Source organism: Corythoichthys intestinalis, chromosome 2 (genome assembly GCF_030265065.1).
Source record: "Corythoichthys intestinalis isolate RoL2023-P3 chromosome 2, ASM3026506v1, whole genome shotgun sequence".
Classification (NCBI taxonomy): Eukaryota; Metazoa; Chordata; class Actinopteri; order Syngnathiformes; family Syngnathidae; genus Corythoichthys; species Corythoichthys intestinalis.
Genome location: NC_080396.1, coordinates 17,764,478 through 17,791,946, shown reverse-complemented (window position 1 = coordinate 17,791,946; position 27,469 = coordinate 17,764,478). Strand labels below are relative to the sequence as shown.

The 27,469-nt window shown below is 41.2% G+C and overlaps 2 protein-coding genes across 2 annotated transcripts; one reads left to right on the top strand and one right to left on the bottom strand.

Moving 5' to 3' along the window:
* Positions 1-72: 72 nt before the first annotated feature.
* Positions 73-6,976, top strand: tmed4 (transmembrane p24 trafficking protein 4). The gene is made up of 5 exons (XM_057822309.1): positions 73-263; positions 5,130-5,230; positions 5,448-5,573; positions 5,755-5,901; positions 5,971-6,976. Exons 1-5 carry the CDS (start codon positions 128-130, stop codon positions 6,118-6,120), a joined length of 660 nt encoding a protein of 219 aa, XP_057678292.1. The 5' UTR covers positions 73-127; the 3' UTR covers positions 6,121-6,976.
* plpbp (pyridoxal phosphate binding protein) lies at positions 6,781-26,184 on the bottom strand. Its single transcript, XM_057822296.1, has 8 exons — positions 26,021-26,184; positions 23,425-23,532; positions 23,293-23,328; positions 23,143-23,218; positions 22,927-23,067; positions 22,707-22,849; positions 14,422-14,520; positions 6,781-7,928 (listed from the first exon to the last, which is right to left on the bottom strand). Exons 1-8 carry the CDS (start codon positions 26,108-26,110, stop codon positions 7,746-7,748), a joined length of 876 nt encoding a protein of 291 aa, XP_057678279.1. The 5' UTR covers positions 26,111-26,184; the 3' UTR covers positions 6,781-7,745.
* Positions 26,185-27,469: the final 1,285 nt, after the last annotated feature.

The following is a 27,469-nucleotide window of genomic DNA, read 5'->3' as shown; positions in this document are numbered from 1 at the left end:
TTTCATTGAGACAAAAACCAGGGCAAAATTACCCGTGTAACAAAAATCCTATCAATTCTTCCGCATTTGATGACGACACACAACGACCCTGCAGTCTGTACTTTTGCGGTGGTAGTCCACATTCAAGATGCTCACCTCCACTACGCTTGGAGTGATTTTGATAGCTGCTTGGATTTATCCAAGTTCCGCGCTCTATTTCCACATAGGAGAGACGGAGAAAAAATGCTTCATAGAGGAAATTCCGGACGAAACCATGGTTATCGGTAAGCAACGTTAGCTAGCTTTGGACGCAAGGAGCTGGCTTGTTGGATTTGAGGCGTTCGAATGTATTAATTAACGATGGCGGTGGAACATTCGATCGTAGTTGGAAAATTTCCACCTCCATTGAGTCCATATTTAAATAAAATATTCCGTATTTTTTAAAACCATGAATAATGAGTACAGATTCTCCATCACGTAAGCACAATTGTTTACCGTACTACTACCGGTTCCGCGACATTCACATTGCACCTGACACGTGGACTATACCAGTTTTATATATGGCAGAAAACACAGACAAGTCTGAAAAAGCAGCTCTTGTACCCCTCTTTAAAATAAGTTGCTGTATTTTAGAACTGTTGTGTTTGATAGTACAATATGTATATATGCTGCCTTAGCAGATTCATGGCGCATGAAGCCCCCGAACTATTTTTAATTTGTCCGTTTTACCCTGGAAACCCCCATTTACAGACGTCGCGCAACCGCTTGTTTCAAACTAGCCATATAAAGCTCAGTAATTATATTATTCGAAATGTCTGCCATTTTAAGCTTAGAATCATTAATCGATGTCTAATATTTAGTTTGAAAAAAAAACTTTAAAATATTATTCTCTCGCATATTTTAAACTTTTAAATAAATTACATCACAATGAAAAAAAATAGTGACTGTAAAAAGGTCACGGATATCTACCTCATAACTACTGCTTAATTTTATTTGTTACCGTCGCATTTTCCCCAATATTTTAGATGATAATCGATCCAAACAAAGAAAAAATTAAAAATGAAGGTTTAAAAGCGTAAATACTAGGACTGTCAAAAATATCGCGTTAACGGGCGGTAATTAATTTTTAAAATAAATCATGTTAAAATATTTGACGCAATTAACGCAAATGCCCCGCTCAAACAGAATAAAATGACAGTACAGTGTAATGTCAGCTTGTTACTTGTTTTGTGGTGTTTGGCGCCCTCTGCTGGCGCTTGGGTCCAACTGATTTTATGGCATCCTGTTTATTGTAATAATACACAAATACAGTACTTATGTACCGTATGTTGTATGTATATATCCGTTTTGTCTTATCTTTCCATTCCAACAATAATTTACAGAAAAATATGGCATATTTTATGGTAGATGGTTTGAATTGTGATTAATTACGATTAATTTTTAAGCTGTAATTAACTCGATTAAAAATTTTAATCGTTTGACAGCCCTAGTAAATACATGAAAAAGAAAATCTCAACCACTCCTCGATGTCTGCGATTTCTGCATCGCGACCCTTCTTATATTACCATGTTTCACCCATAAAATCCCCCCAAAATCCGGCTGTGGCCATTCACATCTGTGTCTTGACACATACACGCTACATGGAGTTTTTGGATCGAAACAAGGTAAGTATGGGATAATATAATAATAATACATTTTATTTCTAGAGCGCTTTTCAAACCACACAAAGACGCTTAATATCTCATTAAAATTATAGCGTCTTTAATTCTACTCTTGCGTGCTCTAACCTCCCGTTAGGGTGTTGCTGTTTATAAATGCTGTTTATAAAAAAATAAAAAAATTAAATGCCCTCCTGTTCAAAATTTTTATTCCCCCTGAAAATTGAGATTTTAAGCTTTCCATTTCCAATGATGTTTCACACATGCATATAGGACAATTTTGAGTTTGGCCAAATTGGGGGTCCAAACTCCAGAGCAGAACTTCAAGTCACCTGAGTGTTTTCCGCCATATATAAAATTAGATATTAACATTAACAAATATTTAGAAATGGCAAATAAGTCAGCAACACTAATTATTTAAAAAATGTATAGTTTACACTAAGCTTAGAAAATTGGCTTTTATATGCATCCACAAACAAACATATTGTAAGTGGACCAGTTCTTCCAGTTAAAAAGGTTTCGACGTCTATCGATGTCTGTTAAAGTCACTGATCATGATAATTTATTACCTCCAGTCCTTCCGGTTACAATCAGTTGAACGTCAGTTGCAGTCACTGGCCTCCATTGAATTCAAATTGGGTTAAAATCTGTTCTATTTTTGGTTCAATAGTCATAGTTAATAGGGGTGTGACAAAATATCGAAATGCTGATATATCTTGATTCTTTGTATCACAAAAGCTTATCGATATGCTCCTGCAAGAATCGAGATATCGCGATATAAAACAGTAAGAAAACATACTGGAAAAACAGGAGTGGAAACAAACGCACAAATCCCAATCAGACACCGTACCAAAAATTAGCATTAGGAGAGTTGGGACGGGGCTTTACAGTCCCGGCCCGGCTCCCCCCTGTTTTTAATGCACCACACACCAAGGTTGTGGGATGGTTGGGACCTGTTGGGGGTGGGGGTACCTGACGGCTGCCTCCTCACCACAGGCCCCGCCATCTCTGCACCTTTTTTAAATGCACCACACATCATACTCCACAGGAGAGCTCTGGCAAAGGGCGGTGGGACGGGCGGCTGGGCAGAAGCTCCATGCTGCGGTCCCACTGCCCCAAGCCAAGCTCTCCTATTTTAATGCATACATTGCACTACCCTCCCCTCACACCCCCATCACGGTGCTGGGTGATGGCTGCCAGTCGGGAACCTGGCAGCCACAGTAATAGGGTGGTAGGTGGGTCCCACACTTTTTTATATGGCGTGGCTCCTGGGGTGTGGCCTCCCCTCTGCCTCGGCTGCCGGCCGCGGGAGTAGGTTGGGGGGTCGGGTCCCCGATCTTGCATCGCCCCGTGGCAGTTCCTGGGCGTTCTCCTGCCTCCGCCTTCCCCTCTCTTCTCTGGCTGGGCATCCGCCCTGCGCTCCGTCGCGGGTCGCTGACTGGGCGCCGGTGTATCAGCGGGGTGTCGCCTGCACCGGCGGGGGACCCTGCCTTGCCTGGGGCTTGGTGGGCCGCTGGGGGTCCCGTGGCGTGCCGTGCCGGTTGGGGGGCTGTGGCTCGTGGCCCGGGTGGGCGGGCGGGAGTGGGTGTAGGCGTGGGGTTGGTGGTGCGTCCCCTCCTGCCATCCCTGAAGGCCGGTTGATGGGTGCGCGGGTGGCCCGGGGGACCACCCTGGGTCCCGGGGGGGGGGACGATGGCTCCTTTGCTGGGCTGCGGGAGGAGGGATGGGCTGCGCATGGCCCCCCGCCCCCGCGCCCGCCCTCCCTCCCTCCCTCCCCGGGCTGGCTGGGTGGGGGCTGTGGCCCTGGGTTGGCGCCCGAGCGGCTTCTCCGCCCGTCTGCGTGGCTGTCGCGCGCCCGGTGGGGCCTGCGTGCTGCTGGATGTGGTAGGGCATTCTCGGGTCGGGGGTCCCGGTGCCGGGATTGGCGATGCGGCGGCGTAGGGTTGGTCGCCAACGGGCTTACTCGTAAGAGATTCACACGATTACTGGGTTCTAGATCACAGAACTGATTTGTGCACACTCTACCCCTTTCAATCACTTAGCTTATAGGCTTATAGACACCCCCACCCCCATTCTCCTCTTTCACTGGCCAATAGGCCCCCACATGGTGTAAACCGGAAATACATCTCGCTGACGATAGCACCAGCATATTAGTAACTAGTTTAGATGTTCAATGTATATCTAGTTGTTGTTTGTGTATGTGTTTCTTTTCCTTCTTCTCTTGTATTTCTTTTCTTCTGTCCCCCCATAATCCCTTCCTGTTCGCTGCTTTGTCATAATAAAAAGGTATTTTGAATGATCACAATGGGAGTATGTCAGACTCTCAATGTGAAACATTAAAACTGTTCAGAATCTGGGCACTTAGACTTCCATTCTCTGTGTCAAACAGCTGAACAGGACAGGTTTAAAAAAAAAAAAAAAAAAAAAAAAAAAAAAAAAAAAAAAAAAAAAAAGACACCGTACCAAAAATATTATTAATAGGACCGATAATATATTATGTTATCGGATTTATTGGGATGACGTCATTATTCCTATTATCGGACCGATAATTATCGACCTCTAATAATTATATTATAGATATATTAATTATTAAATAAAAATGCACGTTGATACGACGCACATAAAGGCAACTTCCATTTTAAAAAAATTGTTAGAAAGTTGTATGGACTTACAATCCCCTAGCATGTTGTTTTTTGTTGTCTTCGAAAATTACACTTGGGTGACGGTGCTTCAAGTGTTTGTTCATAGCCGACGTGCTACCGTGGTATGCAAGCTCAGTTTAGCAAAGAGTACACACAGTGGCACCCTCCATATTTTCCTTAAAATAATTCCAGGCTCTGCCTATTCTGGTCCGCTTTTTTGGCTTCATGCCGCTTTCACGTGTTACCAATTCTGCCCTTTTTGGTAATTGGCGGTGTTTTCAACTCCTCGCCGTAGTGAGGAGTGAACCGGCGATTCACTTGGCTCATTGTTGTCGGATTTCCTCCTCAGGAAGGCTGTGGCATGCATAAAAACACCGAGAGGCGTCGGATGGCTCTTTATGGATACGTTTATTGAGCAAAACAAAAACGTGGGGGATGCAGCCACTCAACTCCGCACTGCCCGCGTACTCACAGATCTCGCTACCTCTCTCTCGCTCGCCCACTTTCTTCCTCTTTGCTCAATCTGACAATGCCGGTCAGATTAAAATAACAGCGGCCCCCTTGGGGGTGCCAGTAACAACCGCTTGCATTGCGAGCGCCCGCCATTCTGAACTTTATCCGCTTGTATTTTTATTTTTTAACCCGTCATTACCCGTTGACGGTGTGTTTTGCACGTCGACGCATTTACGTCATCGATGACGTCGACTAGTCGGGAGAGCTCTAAATTGTTGTATCGCCATACCGTCAGTTCGTTATTGTGAGCTTTGTATCGCAAACTGTATCAAATCATGAGGTACCAAGAGGTTCCCACTCTTAATAGTTATAGCTTAGGGGTTTTGTATCTTCACAGGAAAGTACAAAACTCAGCTGTGGGACAAACAGACAAATTCCTTCCTGCCATCCACACCTGGTCTTGGGATGCATGTTGAGATCAAGGATCCTGATGCAAAGGTATGGAAAAACAAAAACCTTGATACAGTACTAGGAAGTAGGCTCAAAAACACATTAAATTCATTGGTATCTATTCATCGGCATTTTAAAAAATGTCCCCCCAAAATTTGCCATTTGAAATGCAAAGTTGATTTGCTGCAGATTTAAAGGTCACCGTCATAAAAATGTTTTGTGGAACGCGTTCTTTGCACAAAATGTTCTTGGCAAACTTTTTCAGGTCATCCTTTCACGTCAGTATGGTTCCGATGGGCGATTTACATTCACTTCCCATACTCCTGGAGAGCACCAGATATGTCTGCACTCCAACTCCACCAAAATGGCGCTGTTTTCTGGAGGGAAACTGGTAGGACTCGACCACTTGAACTTTGAAATTTTGCTGTCACAGCTTGGGTTTTCTAGTTTTTTTTTTGTAATCCGTTGACTTGAGGGTCTTGTAAATCGGGTTGTATCAGTGTGCTCCGCTCTCTCCCACACACGGCAATTTAGTCCTTCCATTTGTAACCGCATCTTTTACGATGTTGCAGAGAGTGCATCTGGATATTCAGGTCGGAGAACATACCAATAACTACCCTGAAATTGCAGCCAAAGACAAACTAACTGAGCTTCAGCTGCGTGCCAGACAGCTTCTGGATCAGGTGGAACAAGTCCAGAAGGAGCAAAATTACCAGAGGGTGAGTGACAAAAGGTGTTAGCTTGAATTTTCTCTCACTCGCTGCTCACTGAAAGTTTTCTTTGTTCAGTATCGAGAGGAGCGCTTCCGTATGACCAGCGAGAGCACCAACCAACGTGTCCTCTGGTGGTCCATTGCCCAGACGCTCATCCTCATCATCACAGGAATATGGCAGATGAAGCACCTCAAGAGTTTCTTCGAAGCAAAGAAACTTGTTTAGCCAGAGAATGAAGGGGAGCAACAGACACGTTTGTAGACCGACTTGAATGACCGGAACGAAGACTCGCTCGCGAAAATTCACGCAGAGACGTTTTTTTTTTGTTGAGTGGAAGGATTGTGCAAATTCTAAGGCACTGAGTTGCTGTTCTCATTTTGTTTTAGTTGTTGGACAACATCAGGCATCTTTTGGTAATGCATCAGTGGATTGAACAATTTTTTTGTGACGTTTTGTATCCATTAACTAATTGACTGCGGTGGACGTCCAATCCTTTTTAACTGGGACGACTGGGAGTGGATTCGATATCTATCGGCATCATCGATGGCAACGAAACATGATCATTCACTGCCAGCCCTCAGTTAATATAAATTTGACGTCTATCACCGTCAGGGGCAGCCAATGAGTTAATTTCACTATTGAGTATATTCCCGTTTTCCAACATCTCTTTTGTGTTTAGACTTGAACAAATAAAGGATTTAAATGTTGTATAGGTGTCAGTGGAAAAGTATATACGGACAACTTGAATTCTTAACAGTTGGTCTGAAATTTGTATTTTTTTTGGTTGGTTTTTGGCGATAATTTTACTGCAGATGAAGTCATTTGATATTCGTGCAAGTTTTTTCATCCAACTTATTTATTACTATATGGGAATACTACTACATAAAATACACCAGTGCTGGAAAGGGGAAACACCTGATTAAGCCATATGTTTGGATTTTTCGCGTTGCGGTTTTAGATTTTTGCTGTTCATAGAAGTTCCATTTGAATCTCAAATTCCTGAGATGCACTGCAGCTGACCATAAAATGTTCCTTCAAAGTCTTGTCACTTCCCCATGGTTAATAAAGAAATTTGGTCTTATTATTTTTCAACAAGTTTTAAAGTACCACTTCACCAACCTATCTACATGAAAAACACTGGCAATGGAGATATTTGTAAAAGAGTTTATTGCTCTGCTTAGGTGTCTCAGAGCGATATGCTAACCAATGTTTAAATGCTCTCTTAGAGACACTATTTCCACAATAAATAATAGACTAATGCCTGAATAACGGAGACAGATCAACTGCTACAACCTTAGCATCCAGCTATGTTGAAAAGAAAACCATGTTGCATAGATCCCCTTACAACACAGCTACTGCTTGCACAGCATTCCCTCTGATTCACTCTTGGATTTGCACCTACAAAGTGAATGAGTCATGAAAACCACTAAAATACACAAAGTACTTAGGGAATTAGAGTGTTTTGACAAGTCTTTGCTTCACCTGCACAGCAAAACAGGTACATTTGTAAGACATCACTGTCAAGCACAAGTTGGGTTGGACTTGTACAAATGAACACAACACAAGAAAAAAAATATAGCTTATGTAAAGAAAATTATCATGTGTATGGTTGTCTTGTAACTTAGTATAGCTTAAAGTACCACGGCTTATTAACAATAGTTAGGTAGAACTGGTTAACTTTTTTTTTTTTTGACAAAAAGATTTTTAGAAAGTTAAAACAATTTTCAAAATATGCAATTTTTTGGCAATTCTACACCAGTGTGTGTGAATAGTACCGCTGATCTAGCTTGCACAACTTTGCTTCCTTTTCAATGGAAATTAACAAAAAAAGCACTTCATAGTGTTCAGATTCAGACTGTCAGGTGCTGCATTTTCTTGGCAGCCTCTTCTGATACCTGCTTGGATGTTTTCTCCGGGCTGGGAGCCGGACTGGGGGCAGGACTGGGAATCGGCGTGTTGGCTGCGCTGTTGGGATACTCCCTGTTGCCGAAGATGATGCTTCCCACCCGCACGTTAGTTGAGCCCACCTCAATCTGTAACACGACACCACCACAAATGATAAATATTTATGGATTTTTCACGGAAATAATCACATTGTACAGTAGGGGTGTGACAAAATATCGAAATGGTGATATATCATTATACTTAGTATCCCAAAAGGTTGTCGATATGCTCCTGTCAAGAATTGAGATAACGTTTTAAAAGGGTGTCAATTAAAAAAAGAAAAAAAAACCAGCAGCCATTGACGGTGCTCGACGCCGAGTGTTGTTAATAACAGCGTTAGAATATAACGGCGTTATTTTCTTCAGTAGTGAGTAATCAAATTACCGTATTGGCCCGAATATAAGACGGCCCTGATTATAAGACGACCCCCTCTTTTTCAAGACTCAAGTTTGAAAAAAAGGCTTTTTGAACACCAAATTAATTTTTATACAGAAAATAATTACAGTACATCTGAAACAATTGATTATAACAATTTATTTGAGAGGAAAAAGCATGTTATTTTGCCTCATTCAAATCTTAATATCTGAACATTTAAATATGTAAACTAAAGTGCAATCACATTCGTAAATGAATGGCTTCTGGTTTTTGAAATGTAAATTAACTAGGGGTGTCAAACGATTAAAATTTTTTTAATCGAGTTAATTACATCTAAAAAATTAATCGCAATTCAAACCATCTATAAAATATGCCATATTTTTCTGTAAATTAATGGAATGGAAAGATAAGACACAAGATGGATATATACATTCAACATACGGTACATAAGTACTGTATTTGTTTATTATAACAATAAATCAACAAGATGGCATTACCATTATTAACATTCTGTTAAAGCGATCCATGGATAGAAAGACTTGTAGTTCTTAAAAGATAAATGTTAGTACAAGTTACAGAAATTTTATATTAAAACCCCTCTTAATGTTTTCGTTTTAATAAAATTTGTAAAATTTTCAATCAAAAAATAAACTAGTAGCCCGCCATTGTTGATGTCAATAATTACTTACACAATGCTCATGGGTGCTGAAGCCTATAAAATCAGTCACAACCAAGCGCCAGCAGAGGGCGACAAAACTCCGAAAAACACAACAAGTACACATTTCACTGTGCTGTCATTTTAATCTGTTTGAGCGGGGCATTTGTGTTTTAATTACGTCAAATATTTTAACGTGATTAATATAAAAAATTAATTACCGCCCGTTAACGCGATAATTTTGACAGCCCTAAAATTAACCAATCTATTTTGATAAAACAACAAAATTGCAATAACTGCATTAACCATCAAAGTCTAACTGTAACTGTAGTCTTGAAACAAATCTGAATAAGGGAAAACACTGCAATAAAATAATGCAAACCGGTTAAACTTGAGAGTAGCTGAGATCTGTCATGACAGAACATCGTTTCAATGATATCTGGCGCCATCTAGCGTCGTGAATAGGTATAACGTCTAGACCGCGAATATAAGACGACCCCCACTTTTTCAGTCTTATTTCAATGCAAAAAACACTGTCTTATATTCGGGCCAATACGGTAATTACTTTTCTCATCTTGGCAACGCTGCTACCGTTACTGAAGCGGGAGAAGCGTGCGTTACGATGTTGGTTGACTCGCGCGAGAAAAGTCTGAAAAAGACCGACTCACAGAGACGAGAGAGCAGAGCAGGAGTGGGGAGGAGGCAAGGGAGTGTGACGCCGTTGCAAACGCGATGCTACTATGCTAGGTGGCTCAAATAATACCTGACTTAAGCCGATAGCCTACAAACTACGCCCATATGATGCTTCGGTAGATATCACATATATACAGAACTAGATGCAAATGGCAGACACGGCGGCATTAGCAACATGTATAATACAGAACTAGATGCGTTAGTAAACAGCCGCCATCTTAAAGCAGTAGACTTCTCAGGAAGGCTCTGTTGTAGAGAACTTTCCCCACGAACCTAAGTAACTTTTTATCTAAAATGCTCCTAAATCGGCAAAACTTAACTTAAATCTATCTTTAAATGATGAAACAGTTTTAAAACTTACACATGTCGAAAATAGAAGGGAACTAATGCAATAACGGGAGCAATTTTAACAACTTTAACGGTTGATTCACAACATTAAAGGACTTCCCACACATGGCAAAGGTTACTATCTAGTTATCGCAATATCCGCAATACCCCTGTGTCTAGTTAAGTTTAGGGTAAAGAATTGGGGTAGGGCCAATTGTCCCAAAAACCCTTTAAATTTCACATTGTGTGACCTGTTTTTTTTTTTTTTTTTTTGGAGGAAAAAAACAAAAACATGAAAATTATCACCAGTTACTTTGCCAAGTAACTAATTACTCTTACATTCAGCTACCTGAGTTACTAACACAATTACTTTTCGGGAGAAGTAATTTGTAACTAATTAATTACTTTTTAAAAGTAAGATTAACAACACTTTCAACGCCCAATCCATTTAGACTGGGAACGTTCATTCATTCAAAACCAGAGCATTCACAGTCATTCGGTCCGATTTTTGGAGCATTTACAGGTCACTTGCTTTTTATTTTAGGGCATTTACAGGTCATTTCCTGTTGAGTTTGAGTCACTGCCTATTCATTTGGGTGATTCCCAGGTCACTTCCTGTTCTGTAACGCAAATTAAACAGCAAGTGACCCGTAAAATACCCCAAAATCAACAGGAAGTAACTGAAAATCAACAGGTAAATGACCTTAAATGGCCCAAAATGACTAATTGCCTGGCATTGGCTGCCACTGACAGCCATAGACGTTCAATCCTCTTGAAGTGTGAGGGATGGCAGAGAATGCACCCTCCCAGTTCAAATGCATTGGACGTCTACTAGTGATAAACTCATTCCAATTCATATCAGAATCTTGTTTTTTTATTTTATTAGTTTTTGTAGAATATCCTAGAATGATTTCCCGACCAATGTATCGAAAATCGGTGTATCGCTGTATCGTCAGATCATCGTTATCGTGAGCTTTGTATCGCAAATCGTATTGTTTCATTAGGTACCAAGAGGTTCCAATTCATAGCAGAATCTTGTTTTTTTGTTTATTAGTTTTTGTTGAATATCCTAGAACAGTGCTTCTCAAATATTTTCTGTTTCGCCCCCCCAAGGAAGACGTAAATGTTTCGCGCCCCCCCAACTCTGCCGCCACTGTAAATAGTATCATTTGTCTATAATATTACTATAAGTACGCCTCAGCCTAACATTGTGTCCTTTTTTTCTATTAAAGAAAAAAAGTAACATAGATCAACTTATAATAAAGTAAAACTTTATTAACAGGGGTGCACATAAGTGGTCCGCATGCGCGCATGCGTACTGGACGTAGACAAACGCGCTGGCCCTCAACGGCTTCCATACGCTTTTGCGTACCGATGGCTGACCACTGTAATTGCGGCGGACATGAGAAAATAACTTCTCAAAATGTCGAAGAGGCAGGCCACACTGAGTAATTACTTCCGTATTCCCCCACCCCCGTCTAAAGACAGACAGACGACAGAGACGTCACCGGAGCTACCGAAAAAAAGGACTTTTGCTGAAAAGTGGCTACCGAAGGCATCTTGGCTAGAAGCAAATGATGCTCGCACGGAAATGCGGTACAAAATGTGCCGTGAGAATCCCAATGTCGCCGATAAGAGCAGCGCATTTTATGTAGGGTCAAAGAATTTCAGCCATCCAAACTTTGAAAAGCACGAAAAAAACAGAGAGCATGTGGGAATTAAGCAAACTATCGATGTCAAACAGGACCCCACTCGCCCTATGGACAAGTGGCGGAATAGGGCGGAATAAAGGTAATGAACAGCGACATGCACTGACAAACGTGTTTTAGCTCGCATTTTACAAAGCTAAACATGCACGTTCAATGAGGTCTTATGAGGAGGACATCCCACTTTTAAAAAGGCTTGGAGTTAATGTGGGAGCCGCATAATGCCCTTTATTTTGAAATGGTGCTTTTTATTTCTTTACATTTCACTTCAAAGTAATGGCAATTTTGTTGTGCCAGTTGATGTTAATCAAGCATTAATTGTTAATATAATTAATTAAAGTTAATTGGCTCTAAGTAAAGCTTGTCATAAATTTATCGCATCAGGCGGGTCGGCTCTCTAGCTGAATGAGGACCAAGTCACATCTCCAGGTCCTCCTCTGAGAACCTGGGCAAAAAAATTATGTGCACCCCTGTTTATTAACATTGTTTTGCTTGTAACAGAAAAGACAACGCGCATCAATTTGCCTGAAGTAAAAAAAAAAATTTAAAAAGTCACATCCAAACTGTAAAAATACACTCAAGGTACCTTTTTGACCATTTGATACTGAAAAATAAAATGTAATAAAATCAGTAAATACCGTATTGGCCCGAATATAAGACGATGTTTTTTGCACTGAAATAAGATTGAAAAAGAGGAGGTCGTCTTATAACTGCGGCCTAAAAAAAAAAAAACTGCGGCCTAGACATATACCCATTCACGACGCTTGATGGCGCCAGTCATCAATGAATCGAATGCTGAACGCGACTCGGGCGGCCAAAGCGAACCCCTGACACGAAGAAGAAAGTGGTAAGAAGGAAAAGAGAAGAAAATACCGGTAATAGAAGAGATAACCGAAAATGGAGAAACTTCGCGACAATTTGGAGAAAAGTGGATCGAAGATTGGCCAGGTTAACCGGTGTTTGGCCATTCCTTACTACGCGGCGAAACGTCCTACACAATGCTCAGGGCGCTTGCATATGCATTCACACGCATGCGCACATCGGTTGGAAGCGGCGAGTACTCACTATTTTTGTTTTTATTTAGTTATTTAGAACCTTTTCACAGCCTCAAAGATACTTTTTGCATGTATTACCCTCTCATACTTTTAACCATTGTGTTTTTTTGTGTTAGCTTTGAAGCAGTTGACCACATTAGTCACGTAGCGTATTTAAACCGTCCTTATTTGACATAACTACATTTAAGTATTTTCTGCAGGCATTTCTTTAGTACGTTATTCCTGTATGCATCTAAACAAAACAAGTTTAGAGCACACGGTAGTAATTTAGGTGTCAAATTCGACTAATGTAGCACGTTTCGCCGATGTAGGACATTTTGGCAGAACACCGGCAGCTGAGGAGACGTTATGACGCAAACTTCAAGTTGATGGTGATAAATGAGGCGGTGTCTTCAAACAACTGCAAAGCGGCTGTGAAATATGGTGTCACAGAGTGTAATGTACGGAGATGTAGAGCTCAAAAAGATCGCCTAAAAAATGCTCACAGTCAGAGAAAAGCTTTCCGTGGTCGTTTCTGTATAAAAATTAATTTGGTGTTCAAAAAGTCTTTTTTTCAAACTTGAGTCTTGAAAAAGAGGGGGTCGTCTTATAATCGGGGTCGTCTTATATTCGGGCCAATACGGTAATAACAAATTCAAAATGATTAGAAACATTTACTCTTCAGGACAACATGCCAAAAAATTTGACCGAAAAAACCAAAACTGAATAGAAGGGGGGGAAAGTGTCTTTGGACAGAAGGAAAGTTTTTATTTTCGCTGATTCACCACAGTGCTCACTGGTTTACTGATATAACACTGACAAAGCGGGACGATTGTGACAACTGGCAATATTCGGCACGTTTTCGCTGAAAAACAATCAAGCGGCTTATCAATGAGATTGAGGTCTAATGTCTTTAAGTGGCGTCTTAACTGATTTGGCTTCTGACTCTCCCCTATAATCATTTTTAGACTCAGTAAACAGTGGTCTTTCCTCATTTCTCACTATATTAAAAGTCAAAGCCAAAAGGCAAACGGCCCGAAAAAAGTGCATCCTCGGCGGCCGAGGGAGAACCGTAGGTGAGGGCGGTGGTCGTGACGATCCCAAGCCGAAAACGGCACTTCTCGGCCAGACACGTGAGAACCGGAGAAGACAGTGGGTCGCTGCGTGATTCCAGCTGTGCATGAGTCTCTTCCGTGTGCTCTTGCTTACTTCAAAAATACTGCACGCACTTCGAAAATGAGAGCGCCACTGCCACCCACGGAGTGGATGTGCAAGTACACTTTATTCTAGAACGGCAAAAAAAAAAAAAAAAGCATGTTCCCCGAGGTCACTCGCGCCACCCCTGGCATCGCTCTGCGCCCCCCTGGGGGGGCGCGCCCCACCATTTGAGAAGTACTGTCCTAGAATGACTTCCCGACCAATGTATCGAAAATCGGTGTATCGCTATATCGTCAGATCATCGTTATCGTGAGCTTTGTATCGCAAATCGTATCGTATCGTGAGGTACCAAGAGGTTCCCACTCCTATTGTACAGTATGCCACTTAATCAGAGTCTTTATTAAATTACCAATTTAAGTCAAGACTTTCTGACAGGGTTCAGTAAATATCATTTTTAAATAGCCCCGTAGGTCAAGCAAATTTGCCACAATTTTTGGTTTAATATGAAATCTTCAGTAATAGAATAATATCCTTTCCTGAAAATCTTTTTAAAAATCCTCACATAGCTGAAGTCTCTATTGTCATCTCCAATAAATTTTGAATTTGAGAGGTGTTAGTGATTGTTGCTACTTACCGCATGTTCAAAATCTGTGGACATACCCATGCTTAGCTCCACCTCCTCCAGAGGCAGCTTTAGAGTGTCGCAAACCTTCTGTCTCTGACTCAGAAGCATCTGTCAGAACAAAGAGTTTCAGAGGGAGCAAGAGACGAGATAAAACAGACAATATGTAACATTGTATGCGTTTACTGTGAATTATTCGGTCCATCTCAAATTTCTACTCAAAAATGAAATTAGTCATAAATGTGTGTTCTTAGCCTTTTTCTTTCCCTGTAATGAAATCTCTCAAAATCGCTTTGATTTTCAAATTTCAATCTGAAGTTTATATTGAAAAAACAAAAATGAAAGTACAGGGTCAAAGTGTGATTTCATAGTAATTCATTTTTTTAATGTAACCACATATATTATTCTCCAGGTTGTACTCGTGAACTATTTAAAACAGTTTAGGCAAGGCAGGGCAAATTTATTTACAGTGCGGAGAACAAGTATTTGATACACTGCCAATGGGAAAACCCATTGGCAGTGTATCAAATACTTGTTCTCCCCACTGTATATAGCACAATTCAACACAAGGCTATTCAAAGTGCTTTACATCACGTGAAGATCATAAAAATCACATTAAAATCAATAGGACGTAAAAACAGAGACAATCAAAATAGGAAATAAAATTATACATAAAAATCGCATTTAATCACGAATAAAAAAATAAAATAATAATAATAATAATAACGCACAAGAGGAATGAAAAGTAAATAGATTGAAATATATAGACAGTTATGGATATGCTGTGCTAAACAAAAGCGTTTTTAGCCCTGATTTAAAGGAGCTAACAGTTTGAGCATACTTCAGACCTTCAGGTAACTTGTTCCAGAAGTGAGGAGCATAATAACTAAATGCAGCCTCACCCTGCTTGGTTTTTGTTCTTGGAACATATAGGAGACCCGTTCCAGACGACCTTAGGGGTCTAGATGTTTCATAGGAATCTAACAAATCAAGCATGTATTTTGGTCCAAGGCCATTAAGTGTTTTGTAGACTAGCAATAGTATTTTATAGTCTATCCTTTCACTCACTGGAAGCCAGTGTAACGATTTTAAAACCGGTGTAATGTGGTCCAGTTTCCTTGTATTTGTGAGGACTCTGGCTGCACCATTCTGTACTAGCTACAGCTTCCTTACTCATTTTTTATCAAGACCCGTAAATATACCGTTCCAATAGTCCAATCTGCTGAAAATGAATGCATGCATAAGTTTTTCCATGTCTTGTCGAGTCAGAAGCCCCTTAATTCTGGCTATATTATTTAGGTGGTAATAAGCAGATTTAGTGACGGACTTTAGATGGCGATCAAATTTGAGGTCTGAGTCAATAATTACGCCATGGTTTCTGACTTGATTTGTAGATGTAAGTGACATTGTGCTTAGGTGCTTGCTTATCTTTGACCTTTCCTTTTTTGGCCCAAAAATGATCACTTCTGTCTTTTCCACATTTAACTGGAGAAAATTCTGCCACATCCATTCATTAATTAATGAATGCATTTACTCAGGGAGACTAAGGGTAGTCCCTAATCATGTGGGGACACACAAATGTAGAGTTGTGTGTCATCTGCATAGGCGTGTTAGGAGATATCATACTGTTCCATAATCTGAGCTAGGGGAAGCATATAGATGTTAAATAACAGTGATCGATTGGTAGAAAAGACACCTGTCCGAGACCGAGCGCCTACCATGTAGGACGTGTGTAGCAGGCGCTCCGTGGGAATGCGGCATTTCATTCGTATGATTAAATTTATTAAACTGTCCACCACCGTTAATTAGCACACACCGTGCTGCGACGCGTTTCTAAGACAATGGCTAACCTTCGATCGAGAATGGATCTATCGAAAACTAGTCGAGGCAAGCAAGAACTACCCACGGCGTCTGAATCCCAGCCGCGGCCCGTGGCTAATGAAGACATGCTACGCAGTATCAAGGGGATGATGGACGAGCTTCGGACGGAAATAGTTACCAAATTCGAAGCAATAATCTCCGAGTCTGTCAAGACGGAAGTGACACGGGCCCTGAAGCCATTAGTTACAAAAGTTGATGCTCAGAAAGAAATAGTTTCGGACCTTGAACGCGCGGCTAATGACCACGAAAGCCAGCTAACTAGTTTACAAGCTGAGGTGGTTAAGCTATCCGCAATGGTGGTGTCCCTGGACACGAAGTGCGAGGATCTGGAAGCCCGTTCTAGGAGAAAAAATATCAGACTTGTGGGCTTACCTGAGGGCGCCGAGGGACCCAACCCTGTCAAATTTGTCGCAAAATTGCTGACCGACATGCTGAGCCTCGAGAATGAGCCTGAGCTGGATTGGGCCCACCGCACGTCGCGTGCTAAGCCAAAGAACGGTGAACCTCCGCGGGCGATTGTTATAAGGATCCACATGCTCCAGGAGAAGGGTACAATTCTGCGCCGGGCTGGAGAGACTTCGCCCTTACTGCACAACGGGAAAAGGCTTCATATTTTCCAAGACTTCACTCCTACGGTGGCTAAACAGAGGGCGGCCTTTGCGAAGGTGAAGCGGGAGCTCCACTCGTGGGACAACGTGAGATTCGGTCTTAGATACCCGGCCACACTACACCTTACGATGCCAAACGGTAAAACCCATCGATTTGAAGACCCAGATCGAGCTCTGGAATTTGTCAACAAATCTCGCAGGAAGCCCCAGAATCAAGAGGAAACTTGACTTTTTTCGCCCACATTGGAAAAAACCTTTCAGCAGCTTTGATTACACTGGAAGAGTCTGGCTGTTCCCACCCGCTATAGTCTTCTTTTTTTCCCTTCTCTCATCTGGATGCTGAGGTGGATGTTCAGACACCTCAGTCTCGAGATAAGTATTTGTATTCTTCTGTACCTACGAGGTATGTTTTCTTGATGCTGAAACACTGAAGATAATCGTTTCTTTTGACCGCCGACCATATCTAGAGGAGCCGCGCCACCTGACTGTAATACTGTACAGTCTCAACACAGTGGGTTATTATTTCTTCATCTTGAGCGATGTGTGCTCAATACGAGTACTTTAATGTCTTTGGACAGTTCATACTAGCATTCCCCTGGCCGTTAGAAGGAACGGTAGTTTAAGGTATGACAGAGTTTAGTTTGTCACTAGGTAAGGTGGCATGCTCCCCTTTTGGGATGCTTCTGCTAGGAGAGAGTAAGTTTTTTTGTTTCCTTCTGTTTTTGTTGTTGTTGTTGTTTGTTTTTTTGTTTTTGTGGGGTTCTTTTTAAGTGTACTATGGGATGGGAGGCCCAGAGTGGGTTGGGCTCTTCACCACGGGGAGGATGGCACATATCTCCTTCTGTTTGCATGTGGCATTTATCACAGGCCTAATCAGATTTATTTTTTCCCAATATCACTCATCCCTTGCAATGGCTAACACCAGGCTAGGTGGAGATGTGAAATTTGTGAGCTGGAATTGTAAAGGCCTAAACAATCCTATTAAACGGAGTAAGATTTTGCATCACTTAGGCCAAGTTAATGCTCATGTTGTTTATCTACAGGAGACACACTTTAGGAATACAGACGCCTTCAGATTGCGATGAAGTTGGGTTGGCCAGATATTTCTTTCCTCTTTTACCAGTAGAGCAAGAGGGGTGGCTGTACTTTTGCATAAAAATATTCCGTTTGTTCATACTAAAACCATTTCAGACTCTACTGGCAGGTTCATTATAGTAATCGGCCACATTTATGAAGTTAAGGTTGTCTTTGTGAATATGTATGCGCCAAATTGGGATGACGAGGGTTTTTTTAAACGGATTTTTTCAATGTTACCGGATTTGGCAGAATATAAATTAGTGCTGGGCGGTGATTTTGACTGTTGGCTAGATCCCTCATTAGATCGGTCTTCTTTGAATTTAGTGCCACAGTCGAGATCAAGTAAAATAATTGGAGCCTTTATGGATGAGTTTAATGTCTTGGATCCTTGGCGTTTTTTCAATCCGTATAAAAAAAGAATACTCCTTTTTTTTACATGTACATCAGACTTTTACTCGAATTGATTTTTTTCTTAATAGATAAAACTTACTGCTGCCTCTGGCTGTAAATATGACGCAATAACTCTATCCGACCACTCCTTAGTTTCTATGAAGATATACTTTCGTAAATTCATTAATGCACATCCACCTTGGTGCCTCAATACCCAACTCTTACTTGACATGAATTTTGTCGAGCATATGACCGAGCGATTGAATTTTTTTTTTCAAGTTAACAGAACTCTGGGTATCTCAGCTGCGTTAGTATGGGAATCAATTAAGGCATTTATGAGGGGGGAAATCATTTCATATGAAGCACATCAAAAGAGAACAACCATAACAAAGCTGACCAAACTTTCTCGCAATATAGCAGCGTTGAATGCTCAGTATGCCGTTTCTAAATTGCCTGAGACTTACAGAGAGCGGATGGCTCTTCAAGCGGAATACGATTCCATTTCTTCACAACTATTAGGCTCTTACTGCTCTCAAGGTCTAAATTTTATGAACAGGGAGATAAAGCTAATAAGCTTTTAGCTCACCAGTTACGTCAAAGGTCATCCTCTCAGCTAATTTCTCAAGTGGAGACTGACTCTGGAACTACATCAGATCCCTTAGAAATAAATTATTTTTAGAGTTTTATAAATTACTGTATACATCGGATCACTCCTTTGGGCCTGAACAATTAGAGCAGTTTTTTAGCAAAATACCGCTCCCAGTCCTGAATTATACCTTGAGAGAGGAGCTGGAACGCCCTATTACACAATCGTGAAGTGGAACAAAATTTATTGGATAATTTAAACTTTTTTAACAAATAAAAAACTGAAAAGTGGGGCGTGCAATATTATTCGGCCCCCTTGCGTTAACACTTTGTAGCGCCACCTTTTGCTCCAATTACAGCTGCAAGTCGCTTGGGGTATGTTTCTATCAGTTTTGCACATCGAGAGACTGACATTCTTGCCCATTCTTCATTGCAAAACAGCTCGAGCTCAGTGAGGTTGGATGGAGAGTGTTTGTGAACAGCAGTCTTCAGCTCTTTCCACAGATTCTCGATTGGATTCAGGTCTGGACTTTGACTTGGCCATTCTAACACCTGGATACGTTTATTTTTTAACCATTCCATTGTAGATTTGGCTTTATGTTTTGGATCATTGTCCTGTTGGAAGATAAATCTCCGTCCCAGTCTCAGGTCTTGTGCAGATACCAACAGGTTTTCTTCCAGAATGTTCCTGTATTTAGCTGCATCCATCTTCCCGTCAATTTTAACCATCTTCCCTGTCCCTGCTGAAGAAAAGAGGCCCAAACCATGATGCTGCCACCACCATGTTTGACAGTGGGGATGGTGTGTTCAGGGTGATGAGCTGTGTTGCTTTTACGCCAAACATATCGTTTTGCATTGTAGCCAAAAGTTCAATTTTGGTTTCATCTGACCAGAGCACCTTCTTCCACATGTTTGGTGTGCCTCCCAGGTGGCTTGTGGCAAACTTTAAACGAGACTTTTTATGGATATCTTTGAGAAATGGCTTTCTTCTTGCCACTCTTCCATAAAGGCCAGATTTGTGCAGTGTACGACTGATTGTTGTCCTATGGACAGACTCTCCCACCTCAGCTGTAGATCTCTGCAGTTCATCCAGAGTGATCATGGGCCTCTTGGCTGCATCTCTGAACAGTTTTCTCCTTGTTTGAGAAGAAAGTTTGGAAGGACGGCCGGGTCTTGGTAGATTTGCAGTGGTCTGATGCTCCTTCCATTTCAATATGATGGCTTGCACAGTGCTCCTTGAGATGTTTAAAGCTTGGGAAATCTTTTTGTAACCAAATCCGGCTTTAAACTTCTCCACAACAGTATCTCGGACCTGCCTGGTGTGTTCCTTGGTTTTTATAATGCTCTCTGCACTTTAAACAGAACCCTGAGACTATCACAGAGCAGGTGCATTTATACGGCGACTTGATTACACACAGGTGGATTCTATTTATCATCATTGGTCATTTAGGACAACATTGGATCATTTAGAGATCCTCACTGAACTTCTGGAGTGAGTTTGCTGCACTGAAAGTAAAGGGGCCGAATAATATTGCACGCCCCACTTTTCAGTTTTTTATTTGTTAAAAAAGTTTAAATTATCCAAGAAATGTTGTTCCACTTCACGATTGTGTCCCACTTGTTGTTGATTCTTGACAAAAAAATTAAATTTCATATCTTTATGTTTGAAGCCTGAAATGTGGCGAAAGGTTGCAAGATTCAAGGGGGCCGAATACTTTTGCAAGGCACTGTATGTCCGCTCACTTTGGCCAAGCTTCCCTGCACTCCCTGCCGCCTCTGCGTTAGACACCTTTTTAACACCTTTGCCGCCATTAAAGGGTGCAATAACGACAGTCTATTCCAACATTTACAAAATCAGTTCAGACCCCACCTTAAACACCCCGAAGGCGGTTTGGGAGTCCAGCTTGGGAATGAGTATATCTGAGGAGGTCTGGAGAGAAGTTTTACATAGGACACACAAATCTTCAATTTGTGCAAAACATAGTTATACTCAGTGCCGGATCCTACACGGCCCATTATACTAAAGCTTGGCTGGGCAAATTATTTGATACAGTCTCATCCACTTGCGATCGATGTAAGCAGGCTCCAGCCGATTATGTCCACATGTTCTAGTCATGTACTTCACTAACTTCATATTGGTCGGACATCTTTTCTGTTTTATCCAAGGTTACTGAGTTAGATATTGTTGCAAATGCCTTGACTGCCTTGTTTGGTGTAGTTCCATTTGCACGTTCTCTTCCTCCTCTGAAGAGAGACCTCATTGCATTTTCAACCTTTTTGGCCAGAAGGCTAATTCTCTAGCAATGGAAATCTTCAGTACCGCCTACGCAAAGCTATTGGATTAAAGAGATGCTGTATTTTCTAAAATTGGGAAAAATTAGACTGACACTCGGTGGATCATCTGGGTCCTTTGAAAATACTTGGAACCCTTTTTTGTTATATGTTAGGAGCACAGATTGTCATCTTGATATAAATTTTTGAAATATGCCTGAAAACTCTCATAATATAGATGTACACTTTTGTTATGTAGCCTTTGTTCCATTCCCCTTTAAAGGGGAACTATAATAAAAATACATGGGTCGGAGATATGTGCCGGGGGTTTTGGGGGATGGGGGGTGGGTTTCATTTTTTTTTTTTTCGTTTTCTTTTTGGGTTGGTTTTTCTGTTTGGTTTGATGTATTAAAATAAAACTTAAGGGGGATTTGATGAACTGATGATGGGCGCATCTACTGCTGATTGCCTCTTAAATGTGGATTGTCCCACTTGCTTCTGATCCCCGAGAAAAAAAAAAAAAAAAAATAACAGTGGTCCAAGTATTGACCCTTGAGGGACTCCACACGTGAATTTGGTTCGTTCTGACTGAGTTTAGTGTGCTTGGTGTGCGATTCCTTTGCTTTCTTACACAGAAGAAGAGAGATATTTTTCCTGATAAGCATATACTGTATTCCTGTTTAATTGTTGCCAAACGGTTTTGAATTTTCCCATAAATGCCACCCGGTAAAACTTCATGTTGGCAAAAGCAGTTTTTCCCCTACTTTTAGAAATTAGAAACATACAAAAACCCAACTATAGGTCAGAATTTTTCAGAGATGAAACGTCATAGCCGAACAGCCGATATGTCATTGGAAAAAAACTGATCATTCTTTTTCTGATTATATCTAAAACTCAGTTTTGAAAAAAAAAAAAAAAGGGTCACAGTGACTCATTTTGCTGTCACATATGTGCACTGAAGCTCAGCCAAGCGATATAGAAACTCACTACCCAGATAGCAGACCGACATTGAATAAACGTTGATTTTCCATCAAAATCATCAGTATGGTTGACATAGAAATTTTCGAGGTCAATTGACGTTAAAACAAAGTTGTCCTATGGTATGTCCGGCGATGGTTGGGTTAATATTGTTTTATAGTTGATGAACTAATGTTGACAAAGAGTTGATTCATGATTGACCGGGAAATATGATTGAAAAGTTATTGAATTATGGATGAGCGGGCGTTTTGGTCGCAAACATAACATTGATTCAGCATTGTTCCAATATTATTAATAATCGAAATGACGTTTAGGTTTTGTAAGGATTTCAACATTGAAACAACATTAATTGAGGGTGCAAAAGAGACGTTGATTCAACGATGTAAGATCGACAACGGAATGTTGATCCAACATCTTTTCAAATTCGGTCTGCTATCTGTGTAGATAGCTTTTTGAACACAAATGCAAATTTATTTTTTTTTTTAAAAATCCAAACCGCGTTTGTACCTGAAAGTCTGGATTTGGGCCCAGTGAGAGGTTGTAGCCGTAGCGCCCAATGGTCATGAGTCCTGAGAACTGCAGCGCGGTGCATTCTAGCACAATGTGCTTCACAGTATTGACTGTTTCCTCCGGTGGGAGGCCGTATTTACCTACATTAGCACATTGATGTGTACGTCAACACACGTGAAAATACAATAAAAGATACAGTTAAGGGATAAATACGGACTCTGTTCGCCACTGGTGTTGATTTGCACCATGACCTTTAACCGCTGCGTGCTAACTCCTCTAATTCGCTGCCATGAACTGTTGACCTTGTCGGCCAATTTCGCCGAGTCAACGGTCTCAACCAAGAACAAATTTGGCACACCTGGAGGAAGAAAGGTAAAACAATATGCACGTTTTTTACGCATTCCTGAAAGGTGTACAGTGAGCTTTTACTCACCCAAGAGTTTGTTGACATTATTCTTCTGTAGATGGCCAATGAAATGCCACTTGATTTCTGGGCATGATTCTAAAATCTGAAACATGGCATCATTATTTTTAAACGTTAAACAATGACGATTAACTAAGCTTCGAAACCCTGACAACTTACCATCGGATCTGAAGCTTTGTCTACAAGTTCATTAACCTGGCATTGAGACACAAGCGTTCAGTTTATTTCCGTTTGTCACACCCTTTGCTCTTCAGAAAGATTCACAGCAGACGTTGCACACAGTGTACTCACGTAATTTTCTCCAAAGTTACGCTGGCCTTGGTTGTAGGCCTCCACGACCATCTCCGGCGGTTTGGTTTTGCTGACTGCAACGAGTCGGGGTGGCACAGCAGGTAACGTCTAAGGAAAAAGGGTGTCCTATAATTTTGTACAGTGCAGTAGATGTATTTACCTTGTGCATTTCCCAGTTGCTGCATATCCCTGGGTCCTATTTATTTGTTCTGTACTTTGTAACCTAAAATTTGGGTGTGACTGAGCTTTTTAACACTGCTAGATGGCGCCACGTTCATAGTGGCAACATATACCTTAATAGCTGGCGAGCATCAGGTCTCACTCACAAATTGAGACACTGAGCAATGAGCCTACAAATAAAATCCAAAATATGCAACAGATACAGTGGGCAAATAAGTATTTAGTCAACCACTAATTGTGCAAGTTCTCCCACTTGAAAATATTAGAGAGGCCTGGAATTGTCAAAATGGGTAAACCTCAACCATGAGAGACAGAATGTGGGAAAAAAAACTGAAAATCACATTGTTTGATTTTTAAAGAATGTATTTGCAAATCATGGTGGAAAATAAGTATTTGGTCAATACTAAAGGCTCATGTCAATACTTTGTTATGTACCCTTTGTTGGCAATAACGGAGGCCAAACGTTTTCTGTCACTCTTTACAAGCATTTCACACACTGTTGCTGGTATTTTGGCTCATTCCTCCATGCAGATCTCCTCTAGAGCAGTGATGTTTTGGGGCTGCCGTTGGGCAACACGGACTTTCAACTCCCTCCTCACCCCGTGGCGTCAAAATGATAACAAGAACGGTGAGCAAAAATCCCAGAAACACACAGGGGTGGGGGGGGGCTTGTGAATGACCTACAGAGAGCTGGGACCACAGTAACAAAGGCTACTATCAGTAACACAATGCGCCGCCAGGGACTCAAATCCTGCACTGCCAGACGTGTCCCCCTGCTGAAAAAAGTACACGTCCAGGCCATAACACATTCTCCCAGTCCTCTTCTGGATCATCCAAATGCTCTCTAGCGAACCGCAGACGGGCCTGGACGTGTACTTTCTTCAGCAGGGGGACACCTCTGGCAGCGCAGGATTTGAGTCCCTGGCGGCGCATTGTGTTACTGATAGTAGCCTTTGTTACTGTGGTCCCAGCTCCCGGTAGGTCATTCACTAGGTCCCCCCGTGTGGTTCTGGGATTTTTGCTCACTGTTCTTGTTATGATTTTGACGCCATGGGGTGAGGAGGGAGTTGAAAGTCCGTGTTGCCCAACGACAGCCCCAAAACATCACTGCTCTACAGGAGATCTGCATGGAGGAATGGGCCAAAATACCAGCAACAGTGTGTGAAAAGCTTGTGAAGAGTTTATCCTACACTTGAAGTGCAACAAAAATAAACAGATATGAATTGCTTACCACAATTACGTGAAATAGACATTCTGCTGTATTTATTGTTTGGTGTATGTTACGAAACTCATCAGTGATTCCGAAATTACAAATCGCTACAAAGCTACGAACAGTTTTGCTGCGGATGGGTGCAGGACCTGCACATTATGACCGTATCAAACGGCAACTCCATCGTTGTTGCAAAGCTAGGCTACGTGTGTTTACTATTTTCATTGCCATGAACCTGAACATGCCCAAAAGTCTTGGATGACAAATAAACAGAGCAGAGTAGACTCACTACAGCTGGTAGTTTCTTCAATTTATTCAAAGTAAGTAACGCACCGCTTTTGACCGCCAGTAACGGTAACGGCATTGTAACGGCGGAAAAAATAATTAGTTAGATTACCCCGTTACTGAAAAAATAACGGCATTATTCCCAACACTGGTCTTAACAGGGAGCAGCTGGATTCAGCCATGTGACATGAGTTGTCATATTCGCTGTTGCCACTAGAGGGCAGTGTATCCACCCAAATCAATAAAACTCAACGCAAACACTTTCAAAACAAACCATTACAACGCCATCTTAATTAAACGACTACTCGAAGCACTAAATTCAATTCGAATCGTTTTCTGATCAAATTACTCGAGTTAATTGATTAATCGTTGCAGCACTAGTCTATATGTGCCCTTCGATTGGCTGGCGACCAATTCCAAGGTCTCAGGTACCATACACTTCCTCCCAGTACATCAAAAAATGAGAATTTATCTGATTCAATTGTGAATTTTGACACAGCGTCTGTACTGAGGTCATTGATGGCATCTGCTGGTCTCCAGTGGCTTTGCTTGAATAAAAAAATAGTACAACATTTCTCTATTTGATTCATTGATAACACACTTGATAAGGGGTAGAACGCACTAACATCATAATATTTGTGTAGGGTGATAGATCAGTGGATGAATGTTATGGTCATAGTACTGCTCTGTAGTAGTCCATGGACACCACATGAATACAAAACTAGAATGGCATTCTATGCAAGAACCTTGTAGGCTGCCCGCCTGCTACACTGCCAGCTAGATCACGCGTGGTGTCAGAAGAGCCCTTGTTATGTCTCAGCCAAAGGTTGACAACCTTACATAACGGATCGTTGCAAAACACCACCACTTTTTCCAAAGTACGTGGTGTACTCGCTAGAACTCACTCGGCCCGGCACGTACCTTGGGTCGTCGGGAGGCCGCCTGGTTCACCCGCTGCACCACCGACTGTAGCGCCTTGCCTACCTCATCCGACATTGCTATTTTCCACATCGCGTTGAAAGCCTGCGGCGTGCTTCGGACGTAAGGCACCGCGTCTCCAGTGACGTCAACTGTCTTTCAAAATAAAAGCAGGGAACTGAACATAGCGCCCTCTGTTGTACAATACTTTACATCGCGCTCCTACTAAAACGCATGTGAAGATTAGTAAAATAGATTTTGGACTAGAATAAAAAATAATCCAGCACACGTATGAACCAAATTAGGGCAAACATTTAAAACCAGGGGTATCCAAACTATGGCCCGATTCCCAGTGTTTACTGGCCCGCAGGATAATATGAAAATTTCGTTGAATTTGGTCGACACAGGAAGATCGAGTTCTATGTTATGGGGCGCCGTTTGTAAAGCAGAACATGCTGAAAATGACATTTTCTCACATTTAGCGCCACACAGTGTTAAAAACGTGGGGTGGAAATTTTTACAGTCACTTTTTTTTTTTTTTTTTGCACATTTACAAAATTGTTTAGCAATTTAAATATTTATTTTTAAATAATAAGTATTGTACGACTACGACGGAGGATTAGGGCCAAATCAAGGAGAGAAAAAAAAAAAAAAAAAAAAGGACGACGCGATTAAAACCGTACTGGTACTACAAGACTAAACTCATTACATAGCGTAACCGCTACGCACATTACGTACATGTACCGTAGCTGAGCGCTACGACGAAGCATCAATATAAAGCAATCTATTGATTATAATTTTATGTAGATGAGCCAAAAGATAATGTGTTTCTTTATTTATGAAGCAAATTATAAAATATAGGCTCAGGAAAAGCACAATATCACCCGAATACGCTATGACGTCACTTACGGCGTACGTAACGTTATATTGACTTGGAACAACAGCGTGCATCTCGAGAGCGGTGGTGATTCTGTACTTCTGGATTGTTTCAAAAAGACGTTTTGGTGCATTGGCATCAAATTACAATCAATATAAAGAGTCATACACGTCGTGGCTCCCAGCCAAGGTAGGGTAACTTGTTATTTTAAGTACTTGATATAATATCCGTCGTAATCACACACAAAGCTTTCACTTCATTAAGTTTTCACCGTCAATTGCAGCCAATGAGAAAATACTGTGATAGGGCCAAATGTACGTTTTATTTATATTAAAAGGTAATACTCAAACGTACGTTTTGCTCGATGTATTTATATTAAAAGTAATAATTTATGTATCGTGAATCTTCACAATTCTTCTACATGGTGTGTCTGTATATCCATTTTTCATAGTTCTTCCCGAGCGCTTACATGTTTTGCATCTTCTCATTTTTGTCTTCCGAGTTCCCGATTTTCTTGTTTATTCAATTCCACCGATCCAAGATGGCAAAGAACTTGTTGGAAATTGTGACTTTCC